At 46.8% G+C, this 13,894-nt stretch overlaps 1 protein-coding gene across 1 annotated transcript in view; it reads right to left on the bottom strand.

Moving 5' to 3' along the window:
- The window catches only part of MTUS2 (microtubule associated scaffold protein 2), a 204,183-nt gene that overhangs the window by 21,640 nt on the left and 168,649 nt on the right, over positions 1-13,894 (bottom strand). The window contains exon 7 of the mRNA XM_075707396.1: positions 5,952-6,018. Coding sequence (XP_075563511.1) covers positions 5,952-6,018 — 67 coding nt within the window. The remainder of the gene's footprint in view (positions 1-5,951; positions 6,019-13,894) is intronic.

The following is a 13,894-nucleotide window of genomic DNA, read 5'->3' on the forward strand; positions in this document are numbered from 1 at the left end:
GTGGTTGGCTGAAATGTCTTGTCTCCTGGCAGTTTGGATTATAGCTCTAAACCCTCTCACTTGCTTTTTGCTTTTTGATTTTCTTCAGCATGCAAAGCGATCACAGAGCTGGAGGACAAGGGATAATGCTTGCAGCTCTGCATTCAGTAGAATTCAAACTTACTCAAGCTTTAAATTGTAGCTGTAATGAACCTCGTCTCTCTCCAGCCTCTCTAATAAGATTACCCAACACACAGGGAGGGCTGGGCAATGAAATCTGAGAATCATAGAATCATTTAGGTTGGAAAAGACCTTTAAGATCATCAAGTCCAACCATTAACCCAGCACTACCAAGTCCACCACTAAACCATGTCCCTAAGCACCACATCTACACATCTTTTAAATACCTCCAGGGATGAGGACTCAACCACCTCTCTGGGCAGCCTGTTCCAATGCTTGACTACTCTTTCCATGAAGGAATTTTTCCTAATATCCTCCCCTGGGGCAACTTGAGGCCATTTCCTCTCATCCTATCACTTGTTACTGGGGAGAAGAGACCAATACCCACCTCACTACAACCTCCTTTCAGATAGTTATAGAGATAAGGTCTCCCCTCAGCCTCCTCTTCTCCAGGCTAAACAACCCCAGTTCCATCAGCCGCTCCTCATAAGACTTGTGCTCCAGACCCTTTGTTGTACATTGGACCAGCTTCATTGCCCTCCTCTGGACACGCTCCAGCACCTCAATGTCTTTCTTGTATTGAGGGGCCCAAAACTGGACACAGTATTCCAGGTGCAGCCTCACCAGCACCGAGTACAGGGGGACAATCACCTCCCTGCTCCTGCTGGCCACACTATTCCTGATACAAGCCAGGATGCTGTTGGCCTTCTTGGCCACCTGGGCACACTGCTGGCTCATGTTCAGCTGGCTGTCAAGCAACACCCCCAGGTCCTTTCAGCCAGGCACTTTCCAGCCACTCTTCCCCAAGCCTGTAGCGTTGCATGGGGTTGTTGTGACCCAAGTGCAGGACCTGGCACTTGGCCTTGTTGAACCTCATACAGTTGGCCTCAGCCCATTGATGCAGCCTGTCCAGATCCTTCTGTAGACCCTTCCTACCCTCAAGCAGATCAATACCCCCACCCAACTTGGTGTCATCTGCAAACCTACTGAGGGTGCACTTGATCCCCTCATCTAGATCATTGATAAAGATATTAAACAGAAATACATGCTCTAACCAAAAGAAAGTCTATCTGAAACACTTTCTGTAACTGAAATACAAAATTATTTGATCTTGCAAATCAAATCCAGATGCAGATGCAAAATGGAGGGAAGAGGAAAGCAGGGAAAGAGTTTCTGCATGGCACGTTCCCCACACACCCCAAAATGGTTTTGGAGGCAGAAAATGAGGCTATTGCCCAGAAAATTTGCCCTATACTGAATACCTCTAATGAGAAGGAGTGATCCCTACCACAGTCTCCCAGATCGCAACAAATGAGGCCAAGAACTGGTGAGGAAAGACTGAATCTCTTCTTAGACAGGAAATGGACCTTTGGGCCTGGCTCTACTGGGACAGGAGTAGCAGAAGGCAAAACCTGTGCAGCCCAATAGAAGGTTTGTGGCTCCCTTACCCAGCTGGGGAGCAGGAACCAGTGTGGAAGAGCCTAGCTTGCTGGAGCCAGCATTTAACCACCTGTGGCTTCAGCAGCTGGTTCTGGTGAACCAGGCTGAATTGCCTCCAGCAGGGCCCCAACAACAGATGCCTGAACAGAAGACCCGCTAACGTTGCTGGAAAACAGTGAATTTTGCTTTCAGACATCAGGATATGGACATTGTAAAAGTGAGCTCCTGCTGTAGAAAGAAAAAATAATAGTGACTACGAAAAATATAAATGCAATACTGGCATGGAACAAATGGCACAAGACAAACAGAGCACAACTGCTATCAGCTGCTATTGAGAAGAGTTACACCCCGGTTTTCTTTTTCCTTCTCTGTAGGTATTTCAATTGCTGCTTACAGGCTGGAAATGACTCTGACATAACATGGCATTTCCCGGGATGACAGTGTGCTGGGTTAAATGAGAGCAGCTGCTATTGCTTCCCTACTCCTCAAGGCTTTTACAGTGTGCAACAGATCAGCGAAACCCATTTCAGGCCGGGCTGGGAAGGTGAGGGAAAGGGAGCTGTCACTAATGGACTGATCTTCCCGCACAAACCCAACCTGAGCTGCAGCCCAGCCTCCCCAGCCCTGGCACTTTGCATTCAGGGGGGTAACTCCCATGGGAACTGGGGGGCTGGTTTCATGTGGCCTCATGTAGGGACCATCTGCTTCTGACATGAGAAATGGGCTCTTTGCCCCAAAGTGATGGCAAACTGTGCAGACTCTGCTCTTCCTCCTGACCCTTCGCCACAGATTCACAGACAAATCACAGCCACCTCACTCAGGTTAAAGGTCCTCTGACTGCAAGGCATATCCAGGAGGAGGTGGCACACAGGCTTTGGCTTTTGAATTCTTGTGAACAGAGATATTACAAACTTTAAACTTGACATCTGGTCATCTTCCATTCATCTAGGTTTTTATGCATCCCCATACCTCCTCTCAACTCACTTCACATGTCATTTGTCTGACACCAAAGGAGCAGGTAATTCTGACATTTAATTTCCATTAGTTTGAAGGGAAACAGCCAGTGTTCAAAAACCTCTTTATTCCAGTCTCAGTGTTGCAGCTGAAAAGTGCTTATATTTATTATTTATAAAGATGGATGTCTTGAGTGTAGAATGATTGCTTGTCATGTTTTTCTAGCCTTGGTATTTCTAGCAAAATACATAATCAAATCTTATTGCGTAAAATAACAAGTCCCTCAGCGTTTATAGAGGCCACATTCCTCCTCAGGGCTGGGAAGGGAGAAGCACTTTCCTATTTCACTGCATGCTGATTTCAGATGAGGTGAGATACTTCACAGCAGTGCTGGGGGTAAAGGTGGATGGTGTTATCCGAACCTAAATATTTTGCCTGGCTCCAGAAGGGTGCAGGTTTCCCTAGGCTGTTTTACATATCCTCCATCACTGCTATTGCTTCAGCAGTGGTTTTATTTACCAAAAGAGATTGCCTTAAAAATATATTCTGACTTTTCCAAACAGTGCTTTTTTTTTTTGCAGTTTCATTGTTTTGTAAAGCAGAATCCTGCAGTCTCTGTTGAAGTTAACACAGACAGTGTACTTTCAAAACCAAGCACATTCAGCACCTAAATCATAATTCTGAATTAGAGTTGTTGCCTAAACAACTAAATGTTGGACACACTGCCTGTATCAACCCTGGCTAGTCCAGCCTTGTTTTACTGATTCATCCAGGCATTTGCATCAGTGAGTCTGACATGGTGAATTTACACATGAGAAATCAGGAATTTCTGACCAACACCCATGCTGTTTAACTGGACTGGTTATTTATAAATTAATGAGAAACTACTTATCAAAGTGACTGAGACAAGTCAGAACTACAACTTGGTTGTAGTCAAAATAACATGCTCTGTAGATTTTCCCTAAATTTCTTCACAGAATCACCTATGATTGCTGTCGTCAAATAAATGACTGTTTCATTCTTTATTTGCATAAAGCTTGGCAGAATATGTACAGTATTGTACAACATACAGATTCATCTGATAGTGAGACCAAAATAACCCTCCTATAGCACAGGTGGGCTATATGTCTCCAGTAGCCCAGCTTGCACTGCTTTAGAGACAGCAAAGAACTGCACTGACGAGAACGGCTCTCATCCACATAGCATTTGCCATTTCACCTTGTCCACAGATTTAAAACACCGGTTGTTTCACAAAATTTAATTTTATAATTTTATATCAAAGGAAAACAGACTGTCCAGCAATTTTTGACTTACACTAAAACCCATAAACATTCACCTTCCATATGTATGGATACATACCAGGATTTGTTCTGCTGATGAATTTTTTCACATCCTGCTGGAGTGCAATACCTGCACATTCATCTTTTTGTCCATCCCTACTGGGAGTCCTTCTACCCAGGCATGTTGCGTCCCAGGGTTGTATGGAGATGATTACCTCCAGCAAGGAGGACAGATCACCAGCCAGCCCTGCCACTCCTAAACAGGCTCTGCTCAGCATCGCCGTGTCTCCCAGAGTGGTGGCTTGCTCAGGAAGAGGTGGCCTGTGATGGCTCCTCTCTAGTACACATGCCCACAGGACCACTGAGGAAAGGACTGTCTCACACCACCTTCCCCCTCTCTGAGAAAGAGCACATACACATCTATGGCTAATCTCCCTTCTGAAGCTGTACAGTCAGCTGAGACCCCAGAGTGCTCTTCTGGAGCATTTGGGGTTCTTACCAAAACCGTCTCCACGTACTCCATCAGGACTCTGTTTTGTGCAGTGGAGGTATCTATTGCTGCATGCACAAGAGCAATGGCAAGGGAAGGCAGTGCAGTGATCTCCTGTTACTGAATGTGCTGCTCTGTGACCCCCAAACAGGCAGTCAGTTATATCCCTGGCAAAGTTCTCCAGCAAAACCACCAGTGATCTGTATTCACTTCAGCTGTACAAACATGGTGTAAGTGGAAGCAGGGCTCTTTATCTCCAGCACTGTACCTGTCTTTCCTTCCCATGTCACTGCCACCTGCAAAAGCACTCACAAAAATGAGCAAACCCAACCCTCTAGGAAGAGGTAAGGCTTTCAAATGAGAAGTGGGTATTCAATGGAGAGCTTCAGATGTGTCCTGCCTAAAGAACGCACTGGTGGCAACAAGTCCTCTGTGAGAGCTGTGAAGATGCAGAGGATGGATGAAGGCAGGCATCAGGGAATAACTGGAAATGCTGTTTTGCTGTTGCTGCAATATGCTTTGGCCATGGGGACAATAAAGCTTTATGAAATGATGATCAGACAAAAAATTTCAGAGTGGCACAGCAGGGAGCACAAGCTGTTGGGCATCAGAAAAGGGCTGGGCTCAGCTTTTCTGCAGTGGGTTGTCATAGACAAGGTGAAGCAGCAGCACAGGGAGGATCTGCAGTTCTGCCCACCTCACAGCGGTTTGGCCTGAGCCCCGCTTTGCGAACCAAGTCATCCTCCCGCCACATGGTACAATCCATGCTCAATGTGTGACCCAGCACCTGGGGTCCCACATGCAGGGAAAGCTGAGAGGTCCCCCCCGTTCACAGCTCCAGTCATCAGTGGTTCCACCACCTTTTGGTACTCAGGGCGTCCCCTGCCCCAGTGGTCCTCCCTCCAGGTGCCCTTCCTCCTCCCCATTTGCCCTGGGGTAGATGAACCCAACGTTGCATCTGTTCTGGGAAGATTTAAGCCCAAAAGAAACCAGCCTGTTGGCTGAAGCCAGCGCAAAAGCCCATCTTCTCTCTCAAGAGCTGCAACCTTACAAGGGGTCTTTACACCCTCCCTGTCTCTCTGTCTAGATCAGAAACCAAACACAAAAAGTGGTGCATGCACACACACAGGGAATACACAGACCAAATGGGACACATTGCTTTTGCTGTCTTTCAGCCAGGAAGAGACCTTAGAGATATTAATAAGCAAGTTCTGAGCTTGGTGGCCTTCAGTTTGTAGCTGAACTGCAAAACATGCAAATGTACATAAGTAATTGATGCTTTCCCAGTCACCATGCACCACCATGGTCCCAAGTTCACACTTCGCAACACGCTGTACCTTCTCCTGGGCTGTGGTGGTGTATAGTTTGAGAATGAAAGTTATGGATTTATGAAGAACCATTTATCTAGTAAAGTTGACGCACAACTAGCTCCAGAGTGTGACGCACAACTAGACCCATCTCCACAACAAAGAGGTAAAATCAGGTTTCCCTGCAAACCCTTGCCACTGGGCTTCAGAAGACACTTTATCACATGTACGCAGGTTCCCCAGGATCAGGTCACAGGGAATAACTGCTTTGGTGAAAAGTGAGAAAATCACTTTTGTTATCACTTTGCTTGTACTACTTACCAACTTCATCCTTGATCTTTCCAAGCTCGACTCCTAACTCCTTTATTTTCACAAGGGCATTTTCATTCTGTTTAAGGAAAAAGAGAGAGAAATATGTATAGTCCCCAGGTTTATCCCAGATAAGCACTTTCACATGTTCATTTAGTAAAGCAGATTAGATTGATTCCTCAGATCTTTTTTTTTTTTTTTTTTGGTGAGGGGGAATTATAATGAATTCATTCAGTTTTTAAATCAAGCTTAGGAGCCATGACTCACTGGCTACAAATACCTTGTATCTCTATGAATACACGTACACACACTCACGTGCACAGGACAGCACAGAATACTCTATTTACTCCTATGTATCTAAAAAGACATTTGTACTTTTTTATCATTTTGTGTTCAATCTATGTACCATTTATGGCTGGACTGCATGCACAAGATAGTTTTATTAATTCTGTTAAAACATTTTCATCTATTTATGCCTGCATTTAGCCACCAAACATAGTAATATGCTCACACAGTCATATTTGCAGAGCAGATTACCGTACTTACACCATTCTAGGCATGGTGGGCATACCCATATATACACCACTAATGGCCTGATGTTCATGCCTATTTCCACATTTATTTCCGGTATTTTCTTGTCTATAAAGGACAAGAGCTCCTTTGGTTGACCTTTCTCAAAAGAAAACTGAATACTTAAGGAATTACAAGAGATGAGCCGGCCAAAGGAAAATGAAAACATATTTATGTTAACAACTCTAAGGTGTTATTACTGAAATGAAAGGACATTGACAGCAGATGGCTCATGAGTGCTGTGCAAACTGACAAAGAAAAGCCTCAGGAAAATCTACTGGAGTTTGGTTTAGTACAATAAATCCCAGCAGAATGGTTCAAGCATAAGGGCACTTTAAATTGGAATGTATGTATCCTGAATCACATTAGGAAGAAGACAAAGGAAGGTATCCTGCTGGGAAGATCACCAATGATTAGGAAAACTAGATCAGGCTACTATAAATATGTCCTAGGTTAGAAAGGCCAAGAATCTTTAAGGGACATTACAGAAAAATCATATTGAAGAGAAAAGGCAGTGCAGTAACAAATGGAATTAAAAGGAGTCCCAGAAAGTAAATCTTTCAGTAATAAGCAAGCAAGGCTAATAAAAATCCAGGGCACAGAAAGGATTAGTTCGGCAGCAGGATACATAGCAGACAGGATAGGAAATTAGTTCTGTCTTACCAAAAATTAAAGTGGGGGGGGGGGGGGGGGGAAGATTTCAGATCTTAATGTTTCTGTTTATTTTTCCTGCATCTAATTTTTAACTCTGTTAAGAGAATTTTTGGTAATAGCAGGAAATTGGAATCTGGAATTTAAATTAATCCTTTACACACTGCCCTTTTGGGATGATTTCTACCAGTTCCAAGGGACAAACTTTCTGGAAAGTTTTGCTGTAAACTGAGCGATTGGCTGAGCCGATTCGAGAGCCTCTGGAGACCCAGGCTACATGGGCATCTTTCTTACTCAGTTATGGGAAGAAGCCAGGCACACAAGGCTGGGCTCATCCAAAGAGCCAGCTCCATACACTGCTGAGTAATGCACAGGGGGTTGTGTGCCAGGACTGCAGAGTGCCCAGTCCTGACCGACTGCATTAGGCTCAGAATAAAATGGGGTGGAGTTTTGTTGTTGGGGTTGTTTTTGTTGTTGGTTTGGGGTTGTTTTTTTTTTTAATTAGTAAAAAAGCTATCAAGAAATAAAAAGGTCTGGATAAATATAGCCTGTTATGTTAAAAAAACATAGCCCTGCACACAGATTCCCAAACCAGCGGTCTTACAGAGATAAGGTTTCCCCTTTTGGAGAACATCACTGCATTTGCCCATACTGCCTCTTTAACTCACTGGAGTAATTTTAAGAAGTGTTCTTGACAGATTGCCAGGACTGGTGCCCTTGAAGACATGTGCACAGGGATATACTGGATATGGGACTTGCAGATGGGAAGAACGCACTCAAATTACCAGCTCCCACTATTTGAAACAAAAGCCATTTAAAGCAAGGGACCTCTGTACAAATCATTGCCAGCACCTACAGACAAGCAGAACTCAGTGGGATCATTACTATTCTACTTAACATGAAGAAAATGAAAAGCAAGTAAAAAAAAGACATCCTAGGAAAAAAAAGTTGTTAAAATTTTGATCACCCATAAGAAATATCACAGACTGCTTTTTTTACATTGTATTTTATATTAGATAAGGTTTGTCCTACCCTTGAGGACACTCAGTGATGAGACCCTCTCCAAAAGAGTGGAGAATTGCCACGGTGCCAGCTTAAAAATGCTATCATAGAATCGTTTAGGTTGGAAAAGACCTTTAAGATCATCCAGTCCAACCATTAACCTACACTACCAAGTCTACTCCAAGCCAATCAAGGGTAGACTAGACTAAAATATCCTGTAACTCAAGCTATCCTGTAACTCAAGCTCCAGCATGGACACCACCCCACCAGGACAGCGGACCTCCTGGCTGCCTCCCATCATGCTGGGGATGTGGTTTCCAGAGCAGACTCTGGGGCTATCTTGAGCAGCAGGTGTTGGCACAGCTCAGGAGCATTGCATTTTGTTTTGGTTAGAGCTTTCTGACTGCTCTTTGGGACCTCACATTTATGTTACCTGGGAAGTCAGATGTGCGAGGGTTGCCCTCGGTGCCAGCGTCCCAAGTAGTCCCTCTTTCGCAGAGGGTTCTTTCAGAGAGCAATAGCACATGACTCCTCATCTTCCTCTTCTGCAGGAGAGGCAAGGTGTAGTTTTGGCCAATCACCGTATCGGCCTCATGGTCTCCTGGATGCGCAGTGAATTTACAAATACCTGACATTTTCTGTTACTGTAACCTGCTTTGTCAGTGCAACATGATAGGTTTGGACTGCACATGTTCCTGCAACCAGTGTAAACATGACATTAATACAAAATGAAAAAGCCTCTCCTTGTTATCACCAACGTGGCTCTGCAGATAACCAGCACTTCAGTGTCAGTGCAGCCGGGGAACTGGGAATGCCAGCACTTAGGAAACCAAATGTTACAGTAGAGCAAAACTGGATGACAGGAAAACATAAAACTATCAAGTCCAATGCTGAGACTCATATAGGTCCACTGTCAAAACATCAAAGCAATTAGAAAATTCACAAGCACACAAGGAAAAAATCTATCAAAATAAATGTGTAAAAAAACCAAATTAATGGGATAACCTATTGAATTAATCAATCTTCATTAATATTTATCTCAACAAAGTATTTGAAAGAGAAGACAGAGGAAGCAGGAACCTTTGCTGCCCTCCCAAGAGTTTTGTGTCTAACAAGCTCAGCATATCAAAGGAGCTTTGTAGGCGCCCTTCACTAGGCACCGGCTGGAGTCGAGCCATTGAGGGTGAGTGGCTAAGGGCCAGATCCAACTTAGGGTTAAAAAGGCTCAGCGACCATACTAGTGACACAGCCGTTTCCAGCGGGTGAAAAGGTCATAGACACTGCAAAGAGACTGTGCAAATACCCAGCATTTCAGTGTGGCAGTTAAATGGCAAGGGAGAAAAAGATTGCTTCGATGTGATTTGGGATTAATTTTTTCCTGGCCAAAATGTGAAAACAAAACAGTGGGTTTTGTACAAATTAAAAGGTTGCATTTATTTTTCAGGTAGTTTTAATGAATGATGGATTTCATTATTGCCTGGAAAACTGATGAAAAAGGTCTTCCATTGGCTGCAGCCCAAGAAATGAATCTGATACTTAAGTACTTTTCATAAAATTTACAATCATGATGGAGATAAAGGAAACTTTCTTCCTCATACCTGTACCCTGCAAAACAATGGTTAAGTCTTGTGTCTGGAGTATGTCCCATCTCCTCAGACAGAAAGAAAAAATAGAATAGAACAGGTAGAATGATATGTTTGCTCTGTGCTTAAACTACTGCTCTGTGGAATTGAAGACACAGCAGCAACTCTTTTTTCTATCATGAGCTTTATAACATACAGACCTCCCAATATTTCTCCCATGAAAGGCTCAACGTCAGACTGTATTTCAGCAAGTAAAACAGACACTGAAAATGGCACTTATGTATTTTCCATTCAACTCAAAACTCCCTGAGGATAGACTGAGGTATGACATTTATTGGTGCAACATCCAAGCAGCTCCAGAAAAACTGGCAGGTAGTCAGGCAGGTAGGCAGAGAGGTAGGAAGGAAGGAGGAATTCATGCAATTAAATAACAGTGGCCAAAACTTAGCAGCGTAGTTCAGAAAAGAACCTGCAAGATTTAGATATAACTGCATGTGAGGATCTGGAAAAATAACTTGGTAGAAGATGCCATGATACAGGCCTGAGGATGGGCAAGATGCTGGTGTTGTCCGAGCAGATTAAGAAGGGAAGTAGTGATGAAGGCTTGGGGGAGAGCAAAGGCTCTGCTTTAGTTGCCTGGAGCTTCAGCTGGCAGCTAAACATCCTCGAGGAGACATCGTCAGGGAGACAGGTCAAGATTTTACTTTGGACCAGGAACAATTGTGGGATGGGGAGGCAGAGTTGAGATTTGCCTTAGAGTGTCTCTCCTATGAGAACTGCAAACTACCCGAGAGATACTAATTCATTTGAAATGCTAATTAATTAAACCTCCAGGTACTTTTTAACAATAGGTAAGCAATCGTAGATCCACTGCACAAATGGGTCAGATCAGGCAAGAAACATCAGTAAATTGCCCAGATCCATGTAGGAAGTCAACTGCAGCTAGGAAGTAAACACAGGAGCCTGGAGTTACCTCCCCAGATGGACATGTCTGTCCTCCCTGCCAACTTACATGCTTGCTTATATTCTGGGGTCCAAATATATGTACAGTATCTCCACAAACACTTCCCAGTTCTTTATGATACTTCCTAAAAATATGCACTGCACACAGATGCTCCGTGGCACTTGTTATTAAAACTGCCCCTTCAGAATAGCTTTTCTGTATCCATTGCTTTCAAAATATTAAAAAAAAAAAAAGACCGACCTGCAAATGGTGCTTAGTCACTGTTGTGCTTTATTCACAATTCCCTGGGGCAAGGCCTTATATTACCATTGGAAAGAGAAACATATACATTGGGAATTCTCTTGTACCAATAAATATTTCAGACGATACTTGTAGAAGCAATAACTGAATCCCCATGCAGCTGATGTTCAAAATGATGTACAGTATTCCTTCAAAAAAGAGGTGTTTTAACACTGCTGTTTCAATCTTGCTGGTTATCAGGTAATCCGCCCTCATAATACTCTTTAGGTTAAAGTTTACAAGCACCTAGATATCCCCCAGTGACTGTACTTTAGCAGGTTTTATATTAAGCCATACATTTTTTCTTAACCTGGTTAGCAGCATACCTCAAGCTATATTTGAACATATTATTAGGTAAATGAAGAGCCTATCAGCTTTTCATTAGACCGAGTATACGAATATTTTGAAAAGCCAAACTCTAACAAAATATACTGCACAAGCATGTGTTTCTGCCAAGATATTTTCTATTAAGCAAATTAAATGCATATGTTCATTCTCTCCCTCTTCTGTACATACTTAAAATCCAGGCAAACTTCCAGAAGAAGAGCATGAAAAGCTATGTGTTAGAAATGTCCCACAACTTCTCTCCCACATGCTATTCTCCTGCTACCTGTAGCTACGTACTTACCTCCGCGCTGACGTTTGTTACACGACCCATTTTGGTGCCTGGGAATTTGCGTGGTTTAGATTCGCCCTGACATAAGAAAACACGTCGTTTTGCCTTGTCTCACTTCTCCTGGGTTGGAGGATCAATCCTCCGTCGGAAAGGAGGCTCATTAGAGAGGCAAAACCTTAGGACAGCTAGAGGTTGGATAATCTCTCTTCAAACTTTAAAACTCCGTGCAAGTTTCCTTTATAACTCGCACTGCACAGGGTTATTAAAAATGTATGGAAAGCAGAGCAAGAAACCAAGCCGGCTGTTACTACGGAGGATGCCAGTGGTCCCTCCTTGTTTCACGAAGATCCAAGCCTTACATTTAGACCGCAGGCTAAAATTATGTAAGGCACCGCAGTGCCTGTGAAAGCCACAGCCGGACGGGTGCCCAGCGAGCGGGGGTTCAGCACCGCTCCCCTCGCCGCCGCCCCGGAATGCCCGCGTACCCCCGGCGCCGGGCGGGAGCAGCGGCACAGGCTCAGTCACGGAAACGGCTGCACCTTCCTGCCCTTGCCCTAAAGGGTAAAAAGAGGCAAAAGTACCGTCTCGTCCTCGCACCGAGCGCGGGAAAACCACTTGGAGCAGCACTTGCCCATCCTGGCAGGACCGCCACCAGCCGGACCGCCGCCCGCCGGACTCTGCCACCAGCCTCGCCCGGAGCCAGAGGGTGAGCCCCGGGCGACGCCGCTGTCAAAAAGGGATGTCGCGCCCCCGCACGCCGAGGCCGGCCGGGGCTGGGCGCCGTCCCCCCCGGCTGCCTGATGCCTCCGGGGTGCCGGCCGGGGCCGGGGGGCGCGGGGCCGGCCGCGGGGATGCCTGCGGCGGGGGCCCCGGCGGGTCAGCGGGCGCGGAGCCGCAGAGCGGGCAGCGCTTTCGCCCCCCGCGGGGGGCTGCCCGCTCCCCTCCCTGCCTGCGCACCGGTGCTCCCCGGCTCGCTCAGGCCGCTCCCGAAAAAGCCGCTCCGATCGCTCCGGCTGGCAAACGCCTGCCCAGCGCAGGGCACGTCCAGCAGCGCCATCGCAGGAACGCGTCGGGGCGAGGGACGGCAGGGAAAGGGCTACAAACTTCGTAGCCCCCAAAGGCGCCGGAATCCGGGAGCGAGCCTCGGCTCCCCGCGGGAGGCGGCCCTGGCTGCTTCTCATCTCCGTGCCGCATTCCCGGCCCTTGATGACGGTGCTCCCCGTCCTCCGCAACCACTTGGATGTTGCGGTCCACCCGAACGCCTCCCGGCTCGCTGCCGGCGCGGCTGCTCGCCCGCACGGCTCCTCCGTGAGCCCCGGGGCGTGGGATGGGCAGCGCGGCTGCGGTGGCCCTGGACGGCGGCTCTGCCGCGCCGGAGCCCTCCCCCGGCTGCCGTGCGGGGCCTGCGGCTGGGCTCAGCTGCTCCGCGGCTCTGCGCGGCTCTGCGCGGCTCTGCGCGGCTGCCGTGCGCGGCTCTGCGCGGCTCCTGTGCGCGGCTGCCGTGCGCGGCGCTGCCGGCGCAGCCCCGGGGAGATCGCACCGCTGCGCGGCCCCGGCGTTGGGGGGGGGGGGGGGGGGGGGCGGGGGACCGGGACACGCTCGGAGGCGTCTGCTTTGCCCCCCGGTGATTTTCAGGCTGTGTCGCTCCAGCCGGCGACTCCGGCTGCCGGTTGGTCTGCAGGCCGTGAGGGGTGTCCCCCCGCTCCCGGGTGTCCCCCCGCTCCCGGGTGTCCCCCACCCTCCCGAGCGGCTCTCGGCTCTCAACAAGGACTTTTCCTGACTCGTTCATTTAAATCCCGCGGAAGATCACTACACTCTGGAGCTCGGTGACTACTGCAAAAGCGCAGACCTCTGCAATGTACCTAGAGACTTTTGTAATCCTCAAGGGTTGGGTGGGGTTGTTTTTTTTTTTTGGCCATGTATCTATGTATATACACCATATATACACCACATAACCTATCTCTAACCCTAACCCGCGTGTATACATATATGTGGTGTGTATGTCCACTCTGTACGTGTGCGCCCACTGGGAATACAATTTCTTGGTTGGACCCAGGGCACGGAGCTGCAGCAGCCTCACCTCTCCTGGGCTGTTGCCTCCGGCATGAGGTATTTTCCTCTACCAACTTACACCAAAGATAACGCTGGAAAGAGGCAGTTCAATGACTTACGCCCAAAGTGGTATTTGTGCTGCAAATGCCTACGCTCTTTAAACTTGAAAAGCATTATTTTCCTGAAAGCCAAATCACTACCAAACATACAGAAAAACTACATTGCCCTTAATGCTGAA

This window comes from Pelecanus crispus, chromosome 1 (genome assembly GCF_030463565.1).
Source record: "Pelecanus crispus isolate bPelCri1 chromosome 1, bPelCri1.pri, whole genome shotgun sequence".
Classification (NCBI taxonomy): domain Eukaryota; kingdom Metazoa; phylum Chordata; class Aves; order Pelecaniformes; family Pelecanidae; genus Pelecanus; species Pelecanus crispus.